The sequence below is a fragment of the Ornithorhynchus anatinus genome, chromosome 3, assembly GCF_004115215.2.
Source record: "Ornithorhynchus anatinus isolate Pmale09 chromosome 3, mOrnAna1.pri.v4, whole genome shotgun sequence".
NCBI classification, from domain to species: domain Eukaryota; kingdom Metazoa; phylum Chordata; class Mammalia; order Monotremata; family Ornithorhynchidae; genus Ornithorhynchus; species Ornithorhynchus anatinus.
This window is the reverse complement of record NC_041730.1, coordinates 124,171,393-124,197,569: the sequence shown is the minus strand read 5'-3', so window position 1 is coordinate 124,197,569 and position 26,177 is coordinate 124,171,393. Positions and strand designations below refer to the sequence as shown.

At 48.8% G+C, this 26,177-nt stretch overlaps 1 protein-coding gene across 2 annotated transcripts in view; it reads right to left on the bottom strand.

Moving 5' to 3' along the window:
• The window catches only part of CRTAC1 (cartilage acidic protein 1), a 156,054-nt gene that overhangs the window by 20,823 nt on the left and 109,054 nt on the right, over nucleotides 1–26,177 (bottom strand). For both annotated transcript variants that reach the window (XM_029060567.2, XM_029060566.2), the window contains exons 5-7: nucleotides 23,327–23,483; nucleotides 8,896–9,030; nucleotides 2,686–2,831 (exon numbers count right to left, since the gene is read on the bottom strand). In XM_029060567.2, coding sequence (XP_028916400.1) covers nucleotides 2,686–2,831; nucleotides 8,896–9,030; nucleotides 23,327–23,483 — 438 coding nt within the window. The remainder of the gene's footprint in view (nucleotides 1–2,685; nucleotides 2,832–8,895; nucleotides 9,031–23,326; nucleotides 23,484–26,177) is intronic.

The following is a 26,177-nucleotide window of genomic DNA, read 5'->3' as shown; positions in this document are numbered from 1 at the left end:
AGTTCTGCACATAGTAAGTGCTCAATAAATACTATTGAATGAATGAATCTCAAACTAGATTTTCTGCAGACTGTCTGGGTCTAACTCAGTTTTGTTTTGTTTTCTTTGGCTGGATCAGTTGGTGCCACTGAGGGATGAGCACCAGTCCTGCCCCATGGGGTGAGCCCCAAGGTGCAAAATAGCTGAGTTGGGACACCATTCATTCGTTCATTCATTCATTCATTCATTCATTAGTATTGATTGAGTGCTTACTATGTGCAGAGCACTGTTCTAAGCGCTTGGAATGTACAATTCAGCAACAGATAGAGACAATCCCTGCCCATTGACGGGCTTACAGTCTAATTGGGGGATGCAGACAGACAAAAACAAAACAACTTAATCACGATAAATAGAATCAAGGGGATGGACACCTCATTAACAAAATAAATAGGGTAATAAAATATATGCAAATGAGCACAGTGCTGAGGGGAGGGGAAGGGAGAGGGGGAGGAGCAGAGGGAAAGGGGGAAAAGGGGGCTTAGCTGAGGGGAGGTGAAGGTGGGGGCAGAGAGGGAGCAGAGGGAGCAGAGGGAAAAGGGGAAGCTCAGTCCGGGAAGGCCTCTTGGAGGAGGCGAGCTCTCAGTAGGGCTTTGAAGAGGGGAAGAGAGTTAGTTCGGCGGAGGTGAGGAGGGAGGGCGTTCCAGGACAGTGGTAGGACGTGGGCCTGGGGTCGACGGCGGGACGGGCAAGAACGAGGCCCATTGAGGAGGTGAGCGGTGGAAGAGGAGCGGAGCGTGCGGGGTGGGCAGCAGAAAGAGAGAAGGGAGGAGAGATATGAGAGGGCAAGGTGATGGAGAGCCTTGAAGCCCAGAGTGAGAAGTTTTTGTTTCGTGCGGAGGTAGATAGGCAACCACTGGAGGATTTCAAGGAGGGGAGTGACATGCCCAGAGCGTTTCTGCAGGAAACACCAGAGCTCTGGGAGAACCAGCTCAGGGGCAGGGACGGTGGGAAAACTGGACTCTGGTCGAGGGGAGTCAGCACTAGAAGACTGATGGGTCTTCATGCCATCTGAGCCCCAGAAGCCTTCAGTCCCACGACAATCATTTCCCTGAGGAAACATCCAGGTGACCGAATCTCACCATGGGGCTCAATGGAGCTCAAGTCTACAAACTCTCTGCAAGCCACTTCAGAGCAGTACTAAGTGCACCCCCTCCCAGGCATTCTCTCTTTGGGCTCCTCTTCTGCTCTGCTACTCTCTCCGATGGCTACTCTAACGAGCCTGAAGCGGGGATAGCTGGCAATCTTCCAGCCTGGGGAAGGCTGGACCCTGCTGGGAAGGCCAAGGGAAGAGGTCACCCTCCATCAGCCTGGTAATGAGGCTTATTGAGAGGTTTGGGGTTTCCAGCAGGGAGGAGACTGGTCAGGGCCACAGGAGGCAATGAGCTGGATAACAGGCATCCCCGTTCCGTCTTATGCTACCCAACCACCCCACAGCAGCCCATTCTCCCCTGCTCCGGCTCTTACCTCCATCGATGCCTCCTGCCCACCCTGGTGGCCCCTTGGGCTCGTTTCCCAGAAACCTGGCCCAGTCTCTTGGCCCAGAAGTGCAGATGCCTTTCCAACTTCTGGGAGTCCAGGTGGGAAATGCAGGAGAGGGTGGGAGCAGTGGTTCCTGCAGCCTGTCCTTGCTCCTGGGAACTGAGCCTCTCTGAGGATGGCACTCAACGATGCCTCACCGAATGGGTGAGGACACAGTGTGATGGCTGCTGTTGAGGTCTCAGAGACATTCTGCTCTGAGATAGTGGTTGCCTCCTACTTTCCTACCAGTTACCTTGCAATGTGGGCCACTGGGCACAGGAGGGCTGGGGGAGGAAGTGTGGATAGCTCAGCACAAGCCATCCCCTTTATTGCAAAAACAAATCAAGTGCGTGTCCTACTGGCTGCAGGGCATACTTTTACCCTCTTAACCACTGGTGGAGGAGAAATGCTCGCCTGAATGGCAAAGGGCTAGAAAAGTGACCAGTAGTATTTTCGTGGGCACCGTGCGCACAAAATTCTCCATGCACGATACAATATTTGTGTCAGTACTGTTATCTTGGAACTGAAGGGCAACTCCGGTATTGAGCTTCTGTGAATTGTGGGTTGCTGTCAGAGCAACCTCCCATCAAGTCCCATCTCCCTTCCCACGCCCTCCCCCCCGCCCCATGTTCTCTTTTCCCTCCAGCTGTCCCTGCTGTCCCTTTAGGATCGTCTGTCAAACTTCATAATTCAGATAGAATCCAAGTCCTGACATCCTGCCCAATGCTCCAGGCCACTGGTTTTCCAAATGCATCCCAAACTGCGATAGAATGTGCCAGAGGAAGGTTGCAGGAAAGTGGACCCCCTCCCCTGGGCCAGCAGACTGCCCCACACTCAAGTCTACCCAGGGACCTTGGTGGGGCAAACCTCAGACCAAGATCTAGCTTGGGAAAACTGGTATCAAAATGTCTATGGCTCCATAAGCCTGGGGAACAGCCAGGCCCTTTCTCAGGCCTCAGAACGGGTAGTGGGACTCTAACATTTTCACCCCATCAGAGATGCTTGTGGGACTGACTTTACCGTTCTCAGGCTCCAGAGAGGAAATGGGACTCCACCATTCTCAGGTGGGGTAATAGGGTGGGGGAGGAGAGAAGAGGAATCCAGAAAAAGGGAGGTCTGCCTTCTTACCCGGAAGCGGCCTTTCCCGTGGTTGCTCATCTGCAGGAAGAGGCGATGTGGCCCATTCCAATTGCCATAGACGATGTCCACTTTCCCGTCGCGGTTAAAGTCGGCCAGTGCCACCCCTCTCCCATGCTGGTGTGGGTCATCTACCCCTGGAGAGGACAACGGGGAGGGATGGGGAATCCAGGACAGGAGCCTTTATGTGCTAGAGATGTGTTAGACATCTTCATGTGCAAGACATGTCTAACACATGTCTAATATGTGTTAGAGAGCACAGGATCCTCCTGGCATCTCTGCTGCCAGGCTGGAGAACAAGTTTCCCATGTTGCAGTTTGCCCCAGAGGCAGGGCCTCATTCCCACTAGCTAATAATACTACTAATAATTTGATATTTGTTAAGTTCTTACTATGTGCCAAGCACTGTTCTAAGTGCTGGGGTAGATACAAGGTAATCAGGTTGTTCCACGTGGCGGTCATAGTCTTAATCCTCATTTTACAGATGAGGTAATTTAGGCACAGAGAAGTTAAATGGCTTTCCCAAGGTCACACAGCAGACAAGTGGCAGGATTGGGATTAGAACCCACTTCCTCTGACTCTCAAGCCCGTGTTCTTCCCACTAAGTCACGCTGCTTCTCAGCGTGACCATCCTAAGCTCTGCTTCCTCGTCCAGCTGCAGGACAGGGACAAAGAGATGGGAGTGGACCCAGGCTACCAAGTGTCCAATCTGGTGCCTTTGGAGACTCTCTGAAGCCTGGAGAGGCAGGTTGATGAAAGAACCAGGTGAAGGAGATGGGTAATAATAATAATTACTATATCCGTTAAGCACTTACTATGTGCCAAACATCATGCTAAGCCCGGGGGTAGAGTCGGGATAATCAGACAGATAATCAGTCCCTGTCTCACTTGAGGCTCACGGTCTAAGGGGGAGGGAGAACAGGTATTTAATCTCCATTTTACAGACGAGGAAACTGAGGCACAGAGATGTTAAGTGACTTACCTAAGGTCACACGGCAGGCAAGTGGCAGAGCCAGAACTACGGCCCGGGGTCTCTGCTATTTCCTAGTGGGCTATTGGAGTAGTTACTGCAATCAGACCAGACCCAATCGTTGTCGACATGAGTCAACCAGCGGTTCCCTGGAGAACCTGGTCAGCATTCTAAGGGATCTATAGTCCACCTATCCATGCACTGGTGTCCTATCCTATTCAATAGTATTTATTGAGCGCTTACTATGTGCAGAGCACTGTACTAAGCGCTTGGAATGAACAAGTCAGCAACAGACAACGAGACAACGAGAAGTGCGACACCTGTCCCAGAATTTGTAAACTGCCCTATAAAGCTGCTACAGTGGTGTCGGTCTCCTCTTCTAGCTTGTTGTGGGCAGGGAGCGTGTCTACCAACTCTGTTGCATTCTCCCAACTGCTTAGCACAGTGCTCTGAACACTGTAAGCGCTCAATAAATACCATTGATGATGATGATAAAGCTCTAGGACCGGCCTGTGGGAATTACGATAGCTGGTGAATAGAATGCAATCTTGGGCTGAACCAATGCGTGTTCAGTAAGTTGGTATTTGTTAAGCGCTTACTATGTGCAGAGCACTGTTCTAAGCGCTGGGGTAGACACAGGGGAATCAGGTTGTCCCACGTGGGGCTCACAGTCTTAATCCCCATTTTACAGATGAGGGAACTGAGGCACAGAGATGTGAAGTGACTTGCCCACAGTCACACAGCTGACAAGTGACAGAGCTGGGATTTGAACTCATGACCTCTGACTCCAAAGCCCGTGCTCTTTCCACTGAGCCACGCTGCTTCTCTAAGTAAGTGGGTCAGGAGCATGGCGTAGTGGATAGAGCACGGGCCGGGGAGTCAGAAGGTCATGGGTTTTAATCCCGGCTCTGCCACTTGTCTGCCGTGTGGCCTTGGGCAAGTCGGTTCACTTTTCTGTCCCTCAGTTACCTCATCTGTAAAATGGGGATTAATACTGCGAGCCCTATGAGGGAAAGGGATGGTGTCCAATCCGATTTGCTTGTATCAGGCTTATAAATAGTAAAGTTCCCAGCCCATAGTAAGCGCTTAACAAATACCATAATTATTATTATCATTGAGTCACGGGGCTGGAGGCAGACAAGAATATAAAACACCCGCGGCAGGAAATAATGATAATTATGGTATATATTAAGTGCCTATTTTCTATGTTCATTCAATCATATTTATTGAGCACTTACTGTGTGCAGAGCACAGTACTAAGCACTTGGAATGTACAATTTGGCAACAGATAAAGACAATCCCTGCCCAACAGCGGGCTCACAGTCTAAAAACACTGAGCTAAGTACTAGGATGGATACAAAATAGATAGAATCCCTGTTCTAAATGGGTAGAATCAGGTAAAGTGGATATCTCATCCCCATTTTACAGTTAGGAAAACCAAGGCTCGGAGAGATTAATGACTTGCCCCAGGTCATACAGCTGACCAGTGGGAGAGCTGGGATTAAAACTCGGGTCTTCTGTGTCCGGTTCCCACACTCTTTCTAATAGGCCACAGAAATGAAGCACAAGGCTGCCCGCCACGAGGTGAACGGCCAAGGGTGTCCAATTAGAGGAACTGAACGTACTTGGTCAGATAAGATTTCAGAATCTGGATTCAAGCTCAGGCTTGGTTACAGAATCAGGGTGAGATGATGGTTGTGTAACTGGATTTGATTTTATCCTCTTCTGACTCTGATTGATTCAATCTTGTTATGTAATGTCAAATTGTTCGATTCCAATTACTGTTTATGATTTTACTTCATATTTGAACAACCTTTCTTCAGCTTTTGTAAAATTGCTTTCCTCTCCCTTGCAGGGAAGCCTGAATGTCTTATGTTCTGGGAACTCTCACCCAAACTGGGGTCCGACTACCCAGGGACGTCATGAACAATGTAATTCTGGGACAGTCAGTCTCCCGGCATCAAAGCTATGCTCGCCTCAGCACAGCTATTCTGGGTGGGACAGGTGAGTTGAATGAACAGCAGCAGGACACCCAAACAACTACTATATGGAGAGCTGATACCGGGAAACAGAAAGCAAGGAGGAGGGAGGAACTGATTTAAGGACAAGGTAAAACAAAGCCTCAGACAATCAATCATTCGTATTTATTGAGCGCTTACTGTGTGCAGAGCACAGTGCTAAGCACTTGGGAGAGTACAACAAATAGATTTGGTAGACATGTTCCCTGTCCACAGGGAGCTTATAGTCTAGAGGGGACAACATTACTTTCCAGCTAAAAACTGGTTGCCAGTTGCTGAGAGTAGATCAGCATGATATAGCACAATGCTACCAAGGAAGGAGTGACTCTTCTTTGAGCAAATCTTTGTAAGGGGTGAGGGAAGAGGTAAAAGGAAAAACAGCACCAATCTCTGCAAGCAACTAATATACCAACACAACAATGGGTGATCTTTTTATGTGTACAGTGTGGCCAGGACTGGGACTCCCACATTGAACTTTTTAGTCTCATACACATTCATAGGTGAATTTCAGTCAGTAGTGTCTTCAAATATGAAGGACAAATGAATATACATCTCTTTATAGATATGTATACATATACAGTTTCTCTCTTTATATATATGTATACATTTATATAGAAACTATATATGTATACATACATATATAGTTTCCCTTTCTCTTTATGTATATATTTACATATATATACACATATACATATATATTAATAAAAAAGAGAGAAACTATATATGCATGTATATATATATTTACATATATACACATATACATACATATATATAAAAATAAAAAAAGAGAGAAACTATATATGTATGTATATGTGTATGTATGTATGTATATGTATGTATATGTATATTTAGGGTCCAACCTCAGCTTTCCAGGCACAGCTGTCAGCCCCACTGAGGAGCAGGGCCAAACAGCAGAGCCTTAACTGACTCCAGGGCCTTAAGGGGGCATCAAACTTGGAACCAGAATCTGCCTGTGTAATCTTGGGGGGGGTCTAGGAGGCACAGATTCCTGCAAGGATGTGGGAGGCTGAAGACCCAGAGAGTACAATACACCCCAGTGGTTTGAACTGAGGGGTTGCTGGCTGCCATAGGCAGTAACAAGCCTTGGCAAAATGTAGGAGAGCCCTTTGGGAGGTGGGGAGGAGGAAGGATCCCTGGACTATGGCCCAAACCACCTAAGCAGATGGCTTAGAGAAGCAGTATGGCCTAGTGGAAAGAGCTTGGGTCTGGGAGTCAGAGGATGGGGACGGCTACTAGCTTGCTGTGTGATCTCAGGCAAGTCACTTAACTTGTTGGTGCCTCAGTATCCTCATCTGCACAATGCCTCTTCTTCCTCCTTCTTAGGCTGTGACCCCCATCAGGGACAGGGACTCTGTCTGACCTAATTTTCTTGTATCTATCCCAGTGCTCAGTACAGTGCATGGCAGATAGCAAAGGCCTAACAAATGCCACAGTTATTATTAAAACTTGAGGGCAGAGCCAATTGAGTGAGATGGATTTCAAAGGACTCTCTTCGGGTTTCAGGGCCCTTTGAAAGAAAGCATGATCAGGAAAGGGGGAGGTTTGTGGGCATGGGAGCCTTAAGGTCAGCCAGGCTGCTGGGATCGATGGGGACCCACAGGCCTCGGGTGTAGAGCTACAGATTGGAACCACGATTTGGAAAAGCAAAAGGCCTTGTGAGCCGAAGGAGTACCGGGATGCCGGGAGACAGAACAGTTCACTCAGGGGCTGCAGGTACAGGATTGGGGAAGACCAAGCAGCGAATGGGGAAGACCAAGCAGCAGGGAAGCAGTGTAGCCTAATGGATAGAGCATAGGCCTGTGAGTCAGAAGGACCTGGGTTCTATTCCTGGCTCCGCCACTTGCCTGCAGCGTGACCTTGGGCAAGTCACTCAAGTACTCTGTGTCTCAGTTCCCCCATCTGTAAAATGGGGATTAAGACTGTGAGCCCCATGTGGGACGGGGACTGTGTTTAACCCAATTATCTTGTAATCATTCATTCAGTTGTATTTATTGAGGGCCTACTGTGTGCAGAGCACTGTACTAAGCACTTGGAAAGTACAATTCAGCAGCAAACAGAGACTATCCCTGCCCACAACGGGCTCACGGGCTTGTATCTAATCCAGAGTTTAGTACAGTGCCCAGCATATTTTAAGCGCTTAACAAATACCATTTAAAAAAAGCCAAAGATGCCAGGAGGGCTTGCAATGAGGAGAAAAAGAGTGTACACAGTCTCCAGGATTAATATCTCATTCCTTCTCCAGTGAAAGTTCCCAGCCCCAGTGTCTGTGGCCTTCTCTGCTGGCCCATTTCTCTCCCATCTATGAGGCACCCTGACAAGGAGATGGGTCCCTTTCACGGGAATAATAGGTGCCAGAGCCACACTTTGCGGCAGCATCTGTTTGGGTGATAAATGCCCTCTTGACATGTCTTGTTAAACCCCTGCAATCATTCTGACTTTCAATTATGGGGAGAGCGACTCTCTCTTCCTCTCCCCTCACTCTCCACTGCCTGGCTTGGCTCACTGCTCGCCTCTGTTCCCAACTCTTTAGCACCCTTAACCAAATCTCCTGGGGTATGGTAGGGGGTTTTATGATTTTCAGGAAGCAGAAGAATCAGCTGTCAAAGAAAAGAGCTGGATGAGTTTCTTCAGCAGGAGAATGAGGCTCTAGCAGGAGGGAGAGCTCTAAAGACTATGAGTAGAGTGGCTGTTTGTCCAGTTTTATACTGGATGGTCTGGTTTTCAGACAGTCTGTCCCCTCAGCAGCTACCTTAATTGTGAGCTGCATGTGGGTCAGGGACTGTGATTTGATTATCTTGCATCCTCCCCAAAGCTTAGCCCAGTGCTTTACCCATAGTTAGTGCTTAATACTTTCTTGAAGAAATCAGGGGCCATGACAGGCCTGCCCTCTATGGCTTTGCTCAGAGGTGGAGTTGGAATAGCAGGTAGGAGGGAGAAAACCCTGGGCTGGGTTGGGCCTGGGGACTCTTTGAGGGAGGAGAGGGCCACCATGTCCAGGGATTGTGGATTCTGGGGGCCTGAGTTGGCCTCTCCCCCTACAACCCCAACGTGCGCTTCCTCTTTCTGTTGCTTCAGGTGGGCAGTTGGGTCCCTGCTGCCAAGAAGGATGAGAAATTGGGAGAGCAGGAGGGCAGGACCCGGGGTTAGGGGCGGGAGCTGGGGTAGAGGGAGGTGGGCACTAGGGGACACTCACCGACACTAGCAGCCACATCGACGAAGGTGCCATCACCCCGGTTGCGGAAGAGGAAATTGGGGCCGTTTTCATTGTCGCAGAAGATATCCGAAGCGCTGTCACTGAGGATGGGGCCCACGCTGACTCCACGACCCCCTGGGAGACAGCAGAGGGTCCCAAACTGAGAGGTAAAAACTTTGCTTTGGCTCCCACGGAGAAAAGAGTTCCAACTGCCTTCTTCTCCCAGAGCCAGCACACGAGTAACCACAAGACCATCAAGGAGGTTTTCTCCAGTTGGGCATCACTGTGGGGTGCCCTCAGCTGAACAACCACTGTGGGAATTAACAGAGCCCAGGAAAGTCATCCCAGCCTGGGCCCTGCTCCACCCCACCTCAGAATTCGGGAAATGGAGCTGTCTGGCTCATTAGTACAGGTAGCCAGCTTCACCACTGTTCTGGTGAGGAATCCAGACAAGTCTTGGAAGAAAAGGAGCAATTAGCCCACACAGGACCACCCCCCCCCCCAACAAGATTCCCCAGCTTCCCTTCATCATTCATTCATTCAATAGTATTTATTGAGCGCTTACTATGTGCAGAGCACTGTACTAAGCCCTTGGAATGTACAATTTGGCAACAGATAGAGACCATCCCTCTAACCAAACTAATTCTCTTCCCCTCTTCAAAACCCTACTTAGAGCTCACCTCCTCCAAGAGGCCTTCCCAGACTGAGCTCCCCCTTTTCCCTCTGCTCCCTTTCTACCCCCACTTCACCTCCCCTCAGCTAAGCCCTCTTTTCCCCCCTTTTCCTCTGCTCCTCCCCCTCTCCCTTCCCCTCCCCTCAGCACTGTACTCATCCGCTCAACTGTACATATCTTCATTACCCTATTTATTTTGTTAATGAGATGTACATCACCTTGATTCTATTTATTTGCCATTGTTCTAATGAGATGTTCATCCCCCCGATTCTATTTATTGCTATTGTTCTTGTCTGTCCGTCTCCCCCGATTAGACTGTAAGCCCATCACAGGGCAGGGACTGTCTCTATCTGTTAATGATTTGCACATCCCAAGTGCTTAGTACAGTGCTCTGCACATAGTAAGCGCTCAATAAATACTATCGAATGAATCCCTGCCCAATGGCAGGCTCACAGTCTAATTGGGAGATACAGACAGCAGAGCAAAACAGAACAAAACAAAAACAAGACATGATCACGATAGATAAAATCAAGGGGATGTACACCTCATTAACAAAATAAATAGGGTAATAGATGATATATACAAATGAGCACAGTGCTGAGGGGAGGGGAAGGGGGAAGGGGGAGGAGCAGAGGGTAGGGTGGGGAGGGGAGGGGGAGCATCCCTCTCAGAGCTGGAGTGGAATGTTTCCCTGGCCAACAAGGGGTGACTGGTGGTACTGGCCAATACTAGGACCACAGATGGCTGATATATTGGGCAACCCACATCACAGGAAGTCTTGGTGGTCCTAGGTTCATGGGCCCAGATCCAAGTGGGCCCTCGGAAAGGTGTGGAACAGCCCAAAGGCATCCTGGGAGATCTATTGGAAGGTCCATTTGTGGAGGGGGAAGGAGAAAGAGAAGGATCTCAAAGTCTTTCATAAACAAGAGCTCAGGACACTCCCTGGCTCTGGGTCACCCCATCCTCTACAGTTGGAAAAACTGAAGTGCCCAGTGGGGGAGATGTCTTGCTCAAGGGGATTACAAGCATTTGCTAAAAGAATAGAAGAGGAGCCAGTGTGGTTGATCTAGCCCAACGCTACCCTTCATTGTCCACCATCTCCCCAGGTGGGGAATTGGGGAGGAAATTGGGGAATTGATGCAGGAAAGAGCTGAACCTACTTGTTCTCGGCAAAAGACACCCATCAAGGCTGTCCCCCCTTGGGGGTTCAGATGCACCTGGGATTGAAGGGCAGATCAGCCTTTAACTCTCTCCAGGGAGGCTCTCAATCACCATCTCCTCCCTCACCTCTGCCAACCTCTCAATCACCATCTCCTCCTTATCCCTCCCAACCTTGCCTGTCCTTGCTCAGGGATATGGTGGGCCCTTAAGGGGGCCACTGACAGATCCCTTTCCCCTCTCTGCCCTCCCCTTTCCTGCCTTGCCCCTCTGTCTTCTTTTTTCCCCCATCACTTTTCCGCCTTCCTCTGCCTTCCTCTGTTCTCCCTTGACTTTTTTCCTTCCTCTCTTCATCCTTTCTTCCCTTTCCCCTCTTCCCCCTTGCCTCTGTCTTCTTCTTTCCCCCATTGCTTTTCTGCCTGCCTGTGCCTTCCTCTCTTCCCCTTGCCTTTTGTCTTCCTCTCTTCTCCTCGCCTCTCTGCTTTCCTTTCTTCCCTTTCCCCTCTCTTCCCCCTTGCCTCTTTGCCTTCTTTCCTCCCCCTTCTCCTCTCTGCTTTCCTTTCTTCCCTCTCTCCTCTCTGCCTTCCTCTTTCCTCTCTTACCTCTCTGTCTTCCTCCCCTGAATTGATATGAATGCTCACGGAGACTTGAACCCTCTGATGCTAAGTCTCAGACAGTAGAGTGGAAGTCTTAGCCTCACTTAGACCCTCTGAAATCCTGGTGGTCCCCAGGGACTTTGGCCATATAAGGACATTATTTCCACATCCTCCTGCATCTTCCAGTTTCCTCTATGCTGCTGGTCCCAAGCTGGGATGCATTCTCTTCACTCTCTGCAAAGCAGGTTATTTCCCTTTTGGACAAATTTCTAAATCTTTCTAATTAACTAATAGGGTTGAGTTGAAGCCTCATGCTATTTGTAACCTGTAATTACTGGAAATCGCCATGGTAACAACGCTACTAATTAGCGACAATTTATTGCCATAGAAACAGGACCACAACAGAGATGTTACCCACAATTCGATTTTGGAGAGTTCGGAACGGGGTCAGGGAGCAAGCGAGGTTGGAAGTCTCAGACCCTGACGTCCTCTCAGGCTCAGCATCAGGAGCTGGAGGAAATGGACCTGAGTTCCTCTAGGAGTGGTGGCTGATCTGGACCATTTCCTCAAGAACAAATGAATCAAGGGAAACTCAAATTTCAGCCAGGGCCCCGCACAAACTCTGAAGCCTCTGCTCCTCACTCAATCAATGGCGGAATCCTCAGCGGGCAAGCCTACTGTTCTGTGAAATAATAATAATAACATAGGTATTTATTAAGTGCTTACTATGTGCAGAGCACTGTTTTAAGCGCTGGGGTAGATACAGGGTTATCAGGTTGTCCCACATGAGTCTCACAGTCTTCATCGCCATTTTACAGATGAGGGAACTGAGGCACAGAGAAGTGAAGTGACTTGCCCACAATCACACAGCTGACAGGTGGCAGAGCCGGGTTTTGAATTCATGACCTCTGGCTCCCAAGTCTGGGCTATTTCCACTGAGCCACGGGAAATAAGTCTCATGGAAGCCTAGGGGGATCACGTTAGGAAGGCTTGAGGCTTCTACTTCTGGGTCACAATTTAGCACTGTAGGACTCAACAGCAGTAGTCTGAGTTAGTTCAAACAGGATAGCTTTTCTAAGAGATTAAATGAATTGTGGCCTCAGGGCAAGGGTAAATCAGGCTCCTCGTCCTCTCCCAGTCACCACTGTGGAAAGAGGAGCTGCTCTGCTCTGTGAAGGTAATGACAGTAGTCTCCAGGGTGCAATGAGGAGGAGGAGGAGGGTGGAGGAGGGGTCAGAGGGGAGGAGGAAGTGGTGAGATCTTTGGGGGTTGGGACCGGGAAGCTTTGTGGCCTCATGGAAGGAGCATAGGCTTGGGAGTCAGAGGACCTGGGTTCTAAACCCAGCTCTGCTACTTGTTTGCTCTGTGATCTGGGGCAAGTCACTTAACTTTTCTGGACCTCAATTCCCTCATCTGAAAAATGGGGATTAAGGCTGTGAACCCCATGTGGGGCAGGGACCGTCTCCCACCTGCTTAGCTTGAATCTACCTCAGCTCTTAGCCTGGCATATAGTAAGTGCCTCATACCTCAACCTGGCATATAATAAGTGCTTAACGAATGCTATTGGAAAAAAAAAGGAGTCCCTAGAAACCATGCTTGGGCCATGGTTCTGCCAGACGGGTTGCCCAATTCACCACTGATAGGCCACACTCCGGAGGGCTTTTTGGCCTCCCTGTGAGTCAATCCAATCTCTGGGAGCCATCTATGGGTGTTGGAGACACTGCACTGTCCTCCTAACTGGCAGAGTCCCACTGGGTCCGAGAGGCACTCCGGAGCACGGCATCGGGGGCCGGGGGGATCAAAGTCGGAAACACCATCAGACTGGCAGAAAGACAGACTGACATGGGGGACCCCAGGGAGGGCTGAAGAGGGCATCTCGAGCTACGTGTGGCTCCACTCTGAGCCACCTGCTTCCTACTTCCATAAAGTGGGATTGGGTGTGAAGTTTGACCCTGGTAAACCTGGCCAATAACTGGAATTATAACTGGAAAATTAACTTTCAAATCGTTACGTGGTCCACTCTGACGTAGCCAACTGCAGACTCCTTCATTTGATTGGAATCTTTTGCTAGAGCCTTTCTTCCTACACATTCACATAAAGAAACCAGCATACTCAGCTACTGGCCAGTCAATCAATCAGTCAATAGTATTTATTGAGCACTTGTCTCCACAGTAATAAATTTAGCTTGAGAGAGTACAATAGTGTTGGGAGTCACGATGGCTGCTCTCGAGGAGCTTATAGTCTAGTGGGGGCATAAACACACACACACATGAATATAGAATCTGCAACCATTTCTACAAATTTAGCACAAAACACAACTTGGAATTCATCATTCAATTAAAGGTATTTATTGAGCATTGCTCCTGTGAACATACGACTACCCCAGAGCAATATTTTCAACCACAGTCATACACAGTCCTCTAGGCTCTACAGTGATTTTGGGCAGAGAACGTTTCTACGGACTCTGTTCTAGTGTACTTTCCCAAGTGCTTAGCACAGTGCTCTGCATACAGCAAACACTCAAGAAATACCACCGATTGATATAAGTACAGAACTGGTGATAAGCCTATGCATACAGAAGAGTCTGATTCACACATGCATAGCCATGAACACAGAGGCAGTGACACTTCAGGAAAATAGAGCATAGAATTGACAGCCCCAGGGGGCTTTGGCTCACAGTTGGAATGGTAAGGGCAACTAAGTGTCCAGGGACTTCAGGCAGGGTGGGAGGGCACTGGGACTTTTAGGAATGGGTTGTTGGGGGACCCCAACTTGCTAGAGTCCTCGGCTCGGGGAACAAGAACCTGGAGGTGGCCTAGTGGAAGGAGATGGGTAGGTAGGCGGGTAGGGAGGGTTTGGAGGGGAGTCAGAAGGCTGGAAAGAAGTGGAGAGGCCCCAGAAATGCAGCAACAGCAGCAGGAAATTCCCTGGGAAGGGAGCTGCAGCGTTGCTGTGTCTCTGTTGCCAAGGCCTCTGTGAATTCAGAACCCAAGCCATCCAAGCATGGGCATATCTTAACCATCACCCACACATCTCACCTTCCCCATTCCTGCTTTCTCCGGGAAGTCTGGGAAGGTGGGGGTAAGGGGAAGATCTCTGCCACCATCTCCTCTTTCCTCTTTCCTTCCAGACTCTGCAGCATCCTTCTGCCAGACCTGACTGCAGTGGCTGGGAGGAGCAGGGGAAGGGACCTCTCTTTGATGCCTTTCCTGGACTCAGATGCCGCTTGGCAGGTACCAGGGCAAGAATCTTTTCCAACATCTCTCGGCCGTGATGAGAGAGAGGTGGAATAAGGGGTTGGGAGAGAATCGTCTTAACCCACCCCTATTCCCACTTCCGGTACCCTCCTCCAGGGCTCTCCGCATCTGCGGGAAGAATAAGGGAGGGGGTCCCTGATCGCTTGGGGCCCACCCTTAGCTCCCTCCAACTGACGGGGCTGGGTCTCCCCTGCACAGCCTTTCTGCCTCTGCCCTTGGTGCCTCCCCGGAGTGACATTGACAAGGGAGCGGCAGGGAGGCCCCAGCTGGGGCTGTGCACATCTCTGACTCCTCGCATAATGACTTCCTATAAATCAGGCCCGGTCGCCCCTTTGTTCTGCTTCGCTCCCAGCCAGCAGCCCAACGCCCCGCCCGACACCATAAATCCACCTTCATTTTCTTTCTAAATTTCTTTTAAGTCTTCCTTAATCACCGCCTCGCAGCTGGGCCAGATGCTTCTGGAATGGAGGGTGCCCACCCCCTGCAGCTCAGCCCCGTCCTGGGTGTGGGCAGGAAGATGTGGGGATACAGGCCTGCGGGGGTGGATGCTGGGGAGGGGAGCTTGGAAGACTGATAGGGCGTGAAAGGGAGGGGTCAGTCAGTCATTCGTAGCGCTTTCTGTGTGAAGAGCACTGTACTAAGCGCTTGGGAGATTGACTATGACAATAGCCACAGTCCCTGCCCACAATGGGTTTACAGTCTAGAGGTATAATAATCGTGGTTTTCAAGTGCTTACTATGTGCCAGGCACTGTAGTAAGCGCTGGGGTGGATGCCAGCAAATCAGGTTGGATACAGTCCCTGTTCCACGTGGGGCTCACAGGCTTCATCCCCGTTTTACGGATGAGGGAACTGAGGCCCACAGAAGTGAAGCAACTACCCAAGGTCACACAGCAGATAGGAGGCAGAGCTGGGATTGGAACCAGGCCCGTGCTCTATCCAGTATGCCACTAGAGAAGCAGCGTGGCTCAGTGGAAAGAGTCCGGGCTTGGGAGTCAGAGGTCATGGGTTCGAGTCCCGGCTCTGCCACTTGTCAGCTGGGTGACTGTGAGCAAGTCACTTCACTTCTCTGGGCTTCAGTGACCTCATCTGTAAAATGGGGATGAGGACTGTGAGCCTCACGTGGGACAACCTGATGACCCTGTATCTACCCAAGCGCTTAAAACAGTGCTGTGCACATAGTAAGCACTTAACAAATACCATTATTATTATTATTATTATGCCATGCTCAGTGGAGGTTTCTGGCTGCGAAGCCAGGAGGGAGGGAGTGCCCCCCCATACATCCCCCCACCCCCAGAGGAGTCCCCGCCCCCGGGCACCCCACATTATCAGTGTGGCTTAGTGGACAGAGCACGGTCTCGGGAGTCAGAGGACGTGGGTTCTAATCCCGCCTCTGCCACTTCTCTGCTGTGTGACCTTGGGCAAGTCACTTAACTTCTCTGTGCCTCAGTTCCCTCATCTGTAAAATGGGGATGAAGACTGTGAGCCCCACGTGGGGCAACGCGATTACCTTATATCTACCTCCGCGTTTAAAACAGAGCTTGGCACATAATAAGCGCTTAACAAATACCAACATTATTATTATCATTGTCCAGGAGGACTTGGGGTGCTGTCTGGGCTCAACGTCCCCGGGAGGATGCTCGGCAGTCGTTGACGGGTGGATGGGGTTTTCATTTCGGCTGGGACTGTTTCTCTGGGTGCCTTAAGGGCTACCTATTAAACTCCTCTTTCCAAGGGTTTGGGATGCGCCCCCGAGACAGCGCATTCCCCTGAGAGTCAGCCGGCTGGCCACTAGATGGCACTGTGACCCAACAGTGTGGCCTCTCCAGTGGTCCATAATAATAATAATAATAATAATAATAATAATAATAATAATAATGTTGGTATTTGTTAAGCGCTTACTATGTGCAGAGCACTGTTCTAAACCCTGGGGGAGATACAGGGTCATCAGGTTGTCCCACGTGAGGGTCACAGTTAATCTCCATTTTACAGATGAGGGAACTGAGAAGAAGTGAAGTGACTTAATAATAATGTTGGTATTTGTTAAGCGCTTACTATGTGCAGAGCACTGTTCTAAGCACTGCGGGAGAAATAGGGTCATCAGGTTGTCCCACGTGAGGCTCACAGTCTTCATCCCCATTTTACAGATGAGGGAACTGAGAAGTGAAATGACTTGCCCACAGTCACCCAGCTGACAAGTGGCAGATGCGGAATTCGAACCCGTGACCTCTGACTCCCAAGCCCGGGCTCCTTCCACCGAGCCACGCTGCTTCTCCATCACAGGGGAACTGGACGGGATGTCCACTACAGTGATTGGCAGAGCTTGGACGGGCTCTCGAGGTGGACGCAGGGGTCAGGAAAAGCCCTTTGGAGGGAAGACATTCCACTGAGAGGGAGTCATGGAGAGCGGAGACTTGCCCAAGGTCATTATGTGGAGAGCGCACGGGCCTGGGAGTCACGGGTCAAGGGTTCTAATGCCGGCTCTGCCACACGTCGGCTGTGCCAGACCTTGGGCAAGTCACTTAACCTCTCTGTGCTTCAGTTAGCTCATCTGTAAAATGGGGATAAGAGTGGGAGCCCCATGTGGCACAGGGACTGAGTCCTATGAACCGGTTGTTGGGTAGGGATTGTCTCTATCTGATGCCGAATTTGTACTTTCCAAGCGCTTAATACAGTGCTCTGCACTCAGTAAGCGCTCAATAAATATGAATGAATGAATGAACGAACCTGATGAATATGTACTACCCCAGTGCTTAGAACAATCCGTAGCACATAGTAAGTGCTTAACAAACACCATCATTATTAGAATGTGAGCTCACTGTGGCCAAGAATTGTCTCTCTTTATTGCTGTATTGTACTTTCCCAAGTACTTAGTACACTGCTCGGCACACAGTAAGCGCTCAATAAAGGTGATTGAATGAATGAATGAATGAGTCATCTCATTCATGGTCATGGGTCATGGGTTCTAATCCCGGTTCTGCCACTTGTCAGCTGTGTGACTTTGGGCAAGTCACTTAACTTCTCTGGGCCTCAGTTCCCTCATCTGTAAAATGGGTGTGAAGTCTGTGAGCCCTACGTGGGACACCCTAATTACCTTGTACTACCCCAGCGCTTAGAGCAGTGCTTTGCACATAGTAAGTGCTTACAAATGCCATCATCATCATTATTATCATTATTATCTCAGAAGAGATTCTAAACACCCCAGGGACCTACTCCTCAATTCTCCTAGGCAGATGCCATTATTATTATTATAGTACAGTATAATAATTATAATAATGTTGATAATAATAGTCAATAATAATAGGAGTCCATCTACAACAATAATAATAAAAATGATGGTGTTTGTTAGGTGCTTACTATATTGCCAGGCACCATACTAAGCACTGGAGTAGATACAAGCAAACTGGGTTGGACATAGTCCCTGTCCCACGTGGGGCTCAAGGTTTCAATCCCCATTTTACAGATGAGGTAACTGAGGCTCAGAGAAGTGAAGTGATCTGCTCAAGGTCACACAGCAGACAAGTGACCGAGCTGAGATTAGAAATTACGACCTTCTGACTTCCAGGCCCATGCTCTGTCCACATAGTCAATAATAGTCAATACTGTACAGAAAGGATCTGGGCAGCAGAGTGAAGTATGGTCGGGAGTGGGGAGAGACAGGAGGCAGGGAGGTCAGCAAGGAGGCTGATACAGTCATCCAGGAGGATTAGGATGAGTGACTGTATTAAAGTGGTAACAGTTTGGGTGGAGAGGAAAGGGTGGATTTTAGCAAGGCCATGAAGGTTGAACCGACAGGATTTGGTGCCAGACTATGTGGGTTGAATTGAGGGAGATGGATCGAGGATAATGCCAAGTTTATGGGCTTGTGAGGAAGGGAGGATGGTGGTGCTGTCTACAGTGTTGGGAAAGTCACGGGGAGGACACTGTTTGGGTGGAAAGATGAGGAGGTCTGTTTTGGACATGTTAAGTCCCAAGGGGTATTTGTTAACCACTTACTATGGGCCAAGCATTGCGCTAAGCACAGGAGTAGATATAAGATAATCAGGTCAGACACCGTCCCTGTCCCACACTGGGGTGACAGTCCATGGGTGAGGGAGAATAGTTATTTAAGCCCTATTTAATAGATGAGAAAAATGAAATACAGAGAAGTTAAGTGACTTGCCCTAGGTCACACAGCAGGGAAATGGTGGAGCCAGAAGAAGGACCCAGGTCCTCTGACTCCCAGGCCTATGCACTTTCCACTAGACTACACTGCTTCTCAACTCTGCTCCACTCCCACCCGACTAGGAGAGGGTTGTTTCGATGCTGTAAATTTGAGATTGCTTCATTTTATTGCCAAGTCTCATCTTCCCAGAGACGTCGGCCGGGGGGAGTCATGGAATTGCTCCGGGAGTGGGGCCTGAGCCTACCTCTCTGCGGCAGCCGAGAGGGGGAGAAATCTTATTCCCAAAGGCCCAAACTGGAACGTGGGACCCCTCCCCAACTACAGGAGCAGATGAGGAGGGCAACTGCGGAGCTGGCACTGGCCCTGGGAACAGAGGTGGACCACTGCAAGCCTGTGGGTGAATGACTTTGAGCCCTATTTGCCAGGGGTTGAAACTTGTGCCCTGAACATGATGATGATGAGGGTATTTGTTAAGGGCTTACATCTCCAGCTGCCCCTTGTGCACCAATCAATCCATCAGTGGTGTTTACTGAGCGCTTACTATGGGCAGAGCACTGTACTAAGTGGTTGGGAGAGTACAGTACAACAGAATTAGTGGACGTGTTTGTTGCTTAAAGCCTAGAAGGGGAGGTAGACATGAATATAAATATATAATTTATAACAGGCAATATATATCGTATAATAGGCATATGATGTAATATATAATGTTACGCATTATAAATTACTTATTTCTTTATATTCATGTCTGTCTCCCCCTCTAGACTGTAAGCTCATTATGGCCTTATATATAATGAATTATTATGTATCACATAACATACCATATATAATGTAATATATAGGGTACATCTATCTCCACCCATTGCTGCTCTCGGAACAGGGTCTCCCCGAGCTGCTGGCTGATGATCCTACACGGGACCACGTTTCACCCCAGTTTTCCTCAGCTCCTGCTGCCTCTCCCTGGTTTGAAGCCTAATCATCCCTCTTGGATTCCACACTGGCCCCAACCCTTTCACGGGCAAGATCTAACTCCTTGCCGGGATGCCTCGCTGTCCTAATCCAAACAGGTCACATGAAAAGGCCTTTCACATCAGTATACTTCCCCTCCCCGAGAAGCCTCCCCCAAAGGCCCAACATTTTCCAGAGTTCCAATCCCTTCGCCTCTGCAGACCGAGTCACTAATTAACTGGCCAGCCAGACTCTTGCGTGGAAGTCCTCTGGAATGCAAACTCCTCATGATAATAATAATAACGATGCCATTTGTTAAGTGCTTACTATGTGCAAAGCACTGTTCTAAGCTCTGGGGATGATTCAAGGTGATCAGGTTGTCCCACGTGAGGCTCACAGTCTTAATCCCCATCCCCATTTTACAGATGAGGTAACTGAGGCACAGAGAAGCTAAATGACTTCCCCAAAGTCACACAGCTGACAATGATGTTGGTATTTGTTAAGCGTTTACTATGTGCAGAGCACTGTTTTAAGCGCTGGGGTAGATACAGGGTAATCAGGTTGTCCCACGTGAGGCTCACAGTCTTAATCCCCATTTTACAGATGAGGGAACTGAGGCACAGAGACGTGAAGTGACTTGCCCACAGTCACACAGCTGACAAGTGGCAGAGCTGGGATACAAGCGGCGGAGCTAGGATTTGAACCCATGACCTCTGACTCCCAAGCCCATGCTTTTTCCACTGAGCCACGCTGTCTACCAACTCTGTTGCAGTGTACACTGCCAGATGCTTAGTACAGTGCTCTGCACTCAGAAAGCACTCAATAAATATCATCGCTTGATTGATTGAATTCAGATAGATTGACTGTACAGACCTAAACTGAAGCTTCTTTTTGTGTTTCTGTTTTCGACTGGGGCGATTTCTTTCCTTCTGCAGCAAACCCCTTGACCATTTTCATGGTTCTTTAGATTGGCAAAATCCTTCCTAGTCTTTCCCTCCAGGTCCTGGTCCGAAGGAGCTCATGGACCAGATTTTTTACCTATTTAGCAGAGAACATGTCTGCTAAGTCTGTTATATTGTACTCTCCCGAGCTCTTAATACAGTCCCCTGCTCATAGTAAGCCCTCAATTTATATCATTGATTGATTGATTAAAAACTTGGATGCAGAAGCAAGATAAATGGCCTATAAGGTAGACCTTCCTTGGAGGCAGGGGGTGGACTAAAAGATTTCCAACCTGGAACTCCTCCCTCCCCCCTCCCCCTGCCCCACATGACCTAGAACAGTGTCCAGCACTTAGAACAGTGTCTGGCACATAGTCTGTGCTTAACAAATACCATAATTATTATGCTTATTATTACAAATAGGTGAGGAGGGTAACTGTGGAGCTCTAGAGCTCTTAATCGGTCAATCTGTGAGGTTAGGGGTTTGAGAAGAACTGCAGTTTACAGTGGGAATGGGGAGGCTAACAGATTTACGTTTTCAAGGCTGAACTGACCGGAGAAGTTGAAGTTAATTGAAGACGCTATATGGAACTTTGGCCTTCCAAGAATTGGCACAAAAATTGTGAACGGAAAGAAAGACCTGCCATCAGCAATGTCCTGACAGCTGATTCTCAGACGTTTTGTCAGCATCTGTGGTTAATTTAGAAAAACACCACCATCAACACCGCCCTCCCCTCCCCTGCCTAGGCCTTGAAGGCTGGCCCTCCTTGGCAACCAAGACAACGGGACGCGTGACCAGAAAGGTGTTTTGTGGGGGCCGGTTAACCTAAAAATAGTGGTATTATTATGATATTTGTTATGTGCTTACTATGTGTCAAGCACTGTTTTAAGTGCTGGGATAGATACAAGTTATTCAGGTGGGACACAGTCCCTGTCCTTCATGGGACCCCCAGCCTATGTAGAAGGGAGAACAGGGATTGAATCCCCACCAAGGCACAGAGTAGTTAAGTGACTTGCCCAAGTAGCAGGCAACTGCAAGAGCTGGAATTTGAACCCTGGTCTTCCGATTCCCAGGCCTGTGTTCTTTCCACTAGGCTATGCTGCTTCTCAGTAACCACATAGTAATCAATCAATGGCATTTTTTGAGTGATAAATGTGTACAGAGCACTATACTAAGCGTTTGGGAGAGTTCAAGCCCAAGTGAGCCAAGAGACATGGCAGAAACGAAAACAGTACACTTCAGTCCCAGCTGTCTGAGACGTGATTCGACTGAAGTTTAGGGATTTGGTCCGGGATTCCTGGCTGCTTGCATGTAAGTAAATAATTTCATCTGCTGTTTGGCAATAAAGAATACTTTAAATTTGAGCTTTGATGATTTGCTGACTTTCTCCCCCAGGATGGGTCTGGTTCACAGAACGGATTTGAGTAAAAGACTTCAGAGAATAGGAACTTGAACTTGTATCCTTTATCCAGCCCACCCTCAGCCCCACGGTATTTACATACATTTATTTTATTGTCGGACTCCCAGTTTAGACTATAAGCTCACTGTGGTCAGGGAAATGTCTATCAGCTCTGTTATACTGTACTCTCCCGAGAGCTCAGCATAGCGCTCTGCACACAGTAAACACTCAATAAATACCACTGATTGATTGATTAAAAAGAACCTGCCCAAGTCCCTACTCTGCCCTCCACCCAGGCCGAACACATCTTATCTATAGGGAACCCCAAAAACTTATAAGTGGGAGTCCCCCGGGAGTTGGGACTAGGGTTAAGCACTTGATCGTCATCCCACCCTCAGTCCCACAATACTTCTGTTCTTAATAATAATGGTATTTGTTAAGTGCTTACTTTGTGCGAGGCACTATACTAAGTGCTGGGGTGGATATAAGCAAATAGAGTTGGACACAGTCCCTGTTTCATGTGGGGCTCACAGTCATAATCCCCATTTTACAGATGAGGTAACTGCGTCACAGAGAAGTGAAGTGACTTGCAGACAAGTGGTGGAGTCGGGATTAGAACCCATGATCTTCTGACTCCCGGGCCCGTGCTCTATCCACTACACCATGCTGCTTCTCTGCTTCTCCTTATACGTCACTATTTTTTTCTCTATCTAATATATTTTTAATGTCTGCCTCCCCGTCTAGACTAAGGTCCTTGTTGAGAGGGATTGTGCCCTCCAATTCTATTAGAATGTACTCTCCCAAATGCTTAGTACAGTGCTCTAAGCAGCGTGGCTTAGTGGAAAGAGCACGGGCTGGGGAGTCGGAGGTCATGGGTTCTAAACCCGGCTCCGCCACTTATCAGCTGTGTGATTTTGGGCAAGTCACTTCACTTCTCTGTGCCTCACTTACCTCATCTGGAAAATGGGGATTGAGACTGTGAGCCCCATGCGGGACAACCTGATTATCTTGTATCTACCCCAGCATTTAGAACAGTGTTTGACACATAGTAAGTGCTTAACAAATACCATCATCATCATTAAGTGCTGAATAAATACCACGGATTGATTAATCAGTTGGAGCTGGAGGGTGATTCGAGAGGAAAATGGGCTGCGGAGTTCTCGAGTCAATTTCCAGCTGGTCCTCCCTTTCTGAGCAGAGGCCCACACTGTCCACGTGGCTCCCCAAGACTCCACTAGCTCAGACTTGTAGGGCTTTATGGTTCGAGCCCCTGCTCCCCCACCCCCACCCCTCCTTACCTGTGTATTTATTGACCCCTGCTTCAGCCGCAACATCGTTGAGTGCCAGGATGCCCCGGGTGAGGTCACTGGCCTCTGGATCCATTTCGATGAGGGCATCGGGGCCCACGTTGCCATTGGCATAGTTGGCGATGTAGATGGAGTAACGCCCGGAGCCCTGAAGTAAGAGGCAAAATCAGGAGGGGAAGGAAGGGAGGGGAGGAGTGAACAGAAATGAATGTATGCTTTCATTGGCCCTTTGAGTGTTAGAAGGTATAATAGGAGCAACACACATGTTCCCTTCCCTTATGTTTACAACTGTAAGCTTCTTGAGGGCAGCGATTGACTTCTTCTGTATGTTTCTCAAGCATCAAGCACAGCTCTCTGCCCACAGTAAACTCTCAGGCCTGATGATTCCGATAAAAAGGTTCTCGGGGGCTCCTGTGACTCCAGGCTCTTTGCCTTCCTCTCTTTTCCTCCCACCGAGAGCTGGTTTTCTCCAGAAATCTCTGCTTTCTCCTTTACCACTACACTTAATAATAATAATAATGTTGGTATTTGTTAAGCGCTTACTATGTGCCGAGCACTGTTCTAAGCGCTGGGGTAAACACAGGGGAATCAGGTTGTCCCACGTGGGGCTCACACTTAATCCCCATTTTACAGATGAGGGAACCGAGGCACAGAGAAGTTAAGTGACTTGCCCACAGTCACACAGCTGACAAGTGGCAGAGCTGGGATTTGAACTCATGAGCCCTGACTCCAAAGCCCACGCTCTTTCCACTGCGCCACGCTGCTTCTCGTCCACTTCTCGTACACTTCCACTGTCATCTCTTTTCAAATGGTTCTCAAACCTCCGATACCTCTCGTTCAACCAAATTCTGACCCCTCAACCAAGTCCTCCATCTCTCCCCGCCTCAGCGAGATTGTCACCCGCCACGCAATTTCAGTTCACTGTGCCCCGCGCCCCAGCAGGCTCAGGACTGTCAGAGATGAGGGAGTTGAGTAGCCCAGCAAAAACTACCGGCCACATCATCAATCCTTTCATGCGGTTTCTTGGACTTGAAGTCTCAGGACAGAGGTTTATCCATCATTCTCGACATCATCATCTTCATCATCACCGTCATCATTAGTGGAGGAGCAGCATGCCTAGTGGAAAGAGCACGGACCTCTAGACGGTGGGCAGGGATGTGCCTTTTTGTGGCTATATTGTACTCTCCCAAGCGCTTAGTACAGTGCTTTGCACACAGTAAGCGCTCAATAAATATGATCAAATGAATGGAATGAATGAATGAGTCAGAGGACCGAGGTTCTAAACTGGGCTTTACCATGTGATTACTGTTTGACCTTGGACAAGTCACTCCCCTTCTCTGTACCTCAGTTACCTTATCTGTAAAAGGGAGATTCAATCCCTGTTCTTCCTCCTCCTTAGATTGTAAGCCTTGTGTGCGGCTGTGACCGATCTGCTTATTTTGTAACCTCCCCAGTGCTTAGAATAGTGCTTGTCACATAGTGCTTAACGATTCTGATTATTATTACTAATATCATAATAATAATAATGTTGGTATTTGTTAAGCGTTTACTATGTGCAGAGCACTGTTCTAAGCGCTGCGGTAGACACAGGGGAATCAGGTTGTCCCACGTGGGGCTCAGAGTCTTAATTCCCATTTGACAGATGAGGTAACTGAGGCACAGAGAAGTTAAGTGACTTGCCCACGGTCACACAGCTGACAAGTGGCAGAGCGGGATTCAAACTCATGACCTCTGACTCCAAAGCCCATGCTCTTTCCACTGAGCCACGCCATCGTCATCGCAGACAAGATTCCTGATCATCCTCTTTCCCCTCCACCCAATTCCCCCATAGTCTTCTCTCTTCCTTAATGTCTCTTGCTCCTGGAAGACACCCACCCCCTCAACAGAAGCAGCGTGGCTTAGTGGAAAGAGCCCGGGCTTGGGAGTCAGAGGTTGTGGGTTCTAATCCTGGCTCCGCCACTTGTCAGCTGTGTGATTTTGGGCAAGTCACTTCACTTCGCTGTGCCTCAGTTACCTCATCTGGAAAAGGGGGATTAAGACTGTGAGTCTCATGTGGGACAACCTGATTATCTTGCATCTACCCCAGCACTTAGAACAGTGCTCGGCACATAGTAAGCGCTTAACAAATGCCATCATCAATGTCATCATCATCATCATCAACAGCCAACCCTTATTCATCTTGACTCCTCCCTCACCTCTCTCCCTTCCATAGCATCTTCAGGACCTTTCCCTGTCCCTACTGCAACACCTCTTGGAGACTGTAAACTCGATGTGGACTGGGAACGTGTCTGCTAACTTTTGTACTGTCTCTCCCAAGCTCTTAGTACAGAGCTCTACACATAGTAACTGCTCAATAAATACCATTGATTGATTGATTGATTGATTGTGAATGCTCTGGTCACCTCCCATCTTGGCTACTACAATTTTCTCTTTCAATCGATGGTATTTGTAGAGTGTTTACTGCATGCCAAACACTGCATTAAGTACTTGGGAGAGTACAAACTCTTTATTAGCCTTCCCTCCTCCAGCCCCCATCCTTTTTCATCAGTCGATAAAGGCGCGGGCAAAATAACAGTCCCCTCTGTCTGCTACCACAGCATTATTCCATCCAGTTTTTTTTTACGTTATCTGTCAAGCGACTGCTATGTTCCAGGCACTGTAAAAAGTGCTGGGGAAAATATTAGCTAATCAGGTTGGACACAGTCCATGTCCACTATGGGGCTCACAGTCAATCTCCATTTTACAGATGAGGTGACAGAGGCACAAAGACAAATGACTTGCCCAAGGTCACACAGCAGAGAAGTGGTGGAGCCGGGATTAGAACCCAGGTACTTCTGGCTCT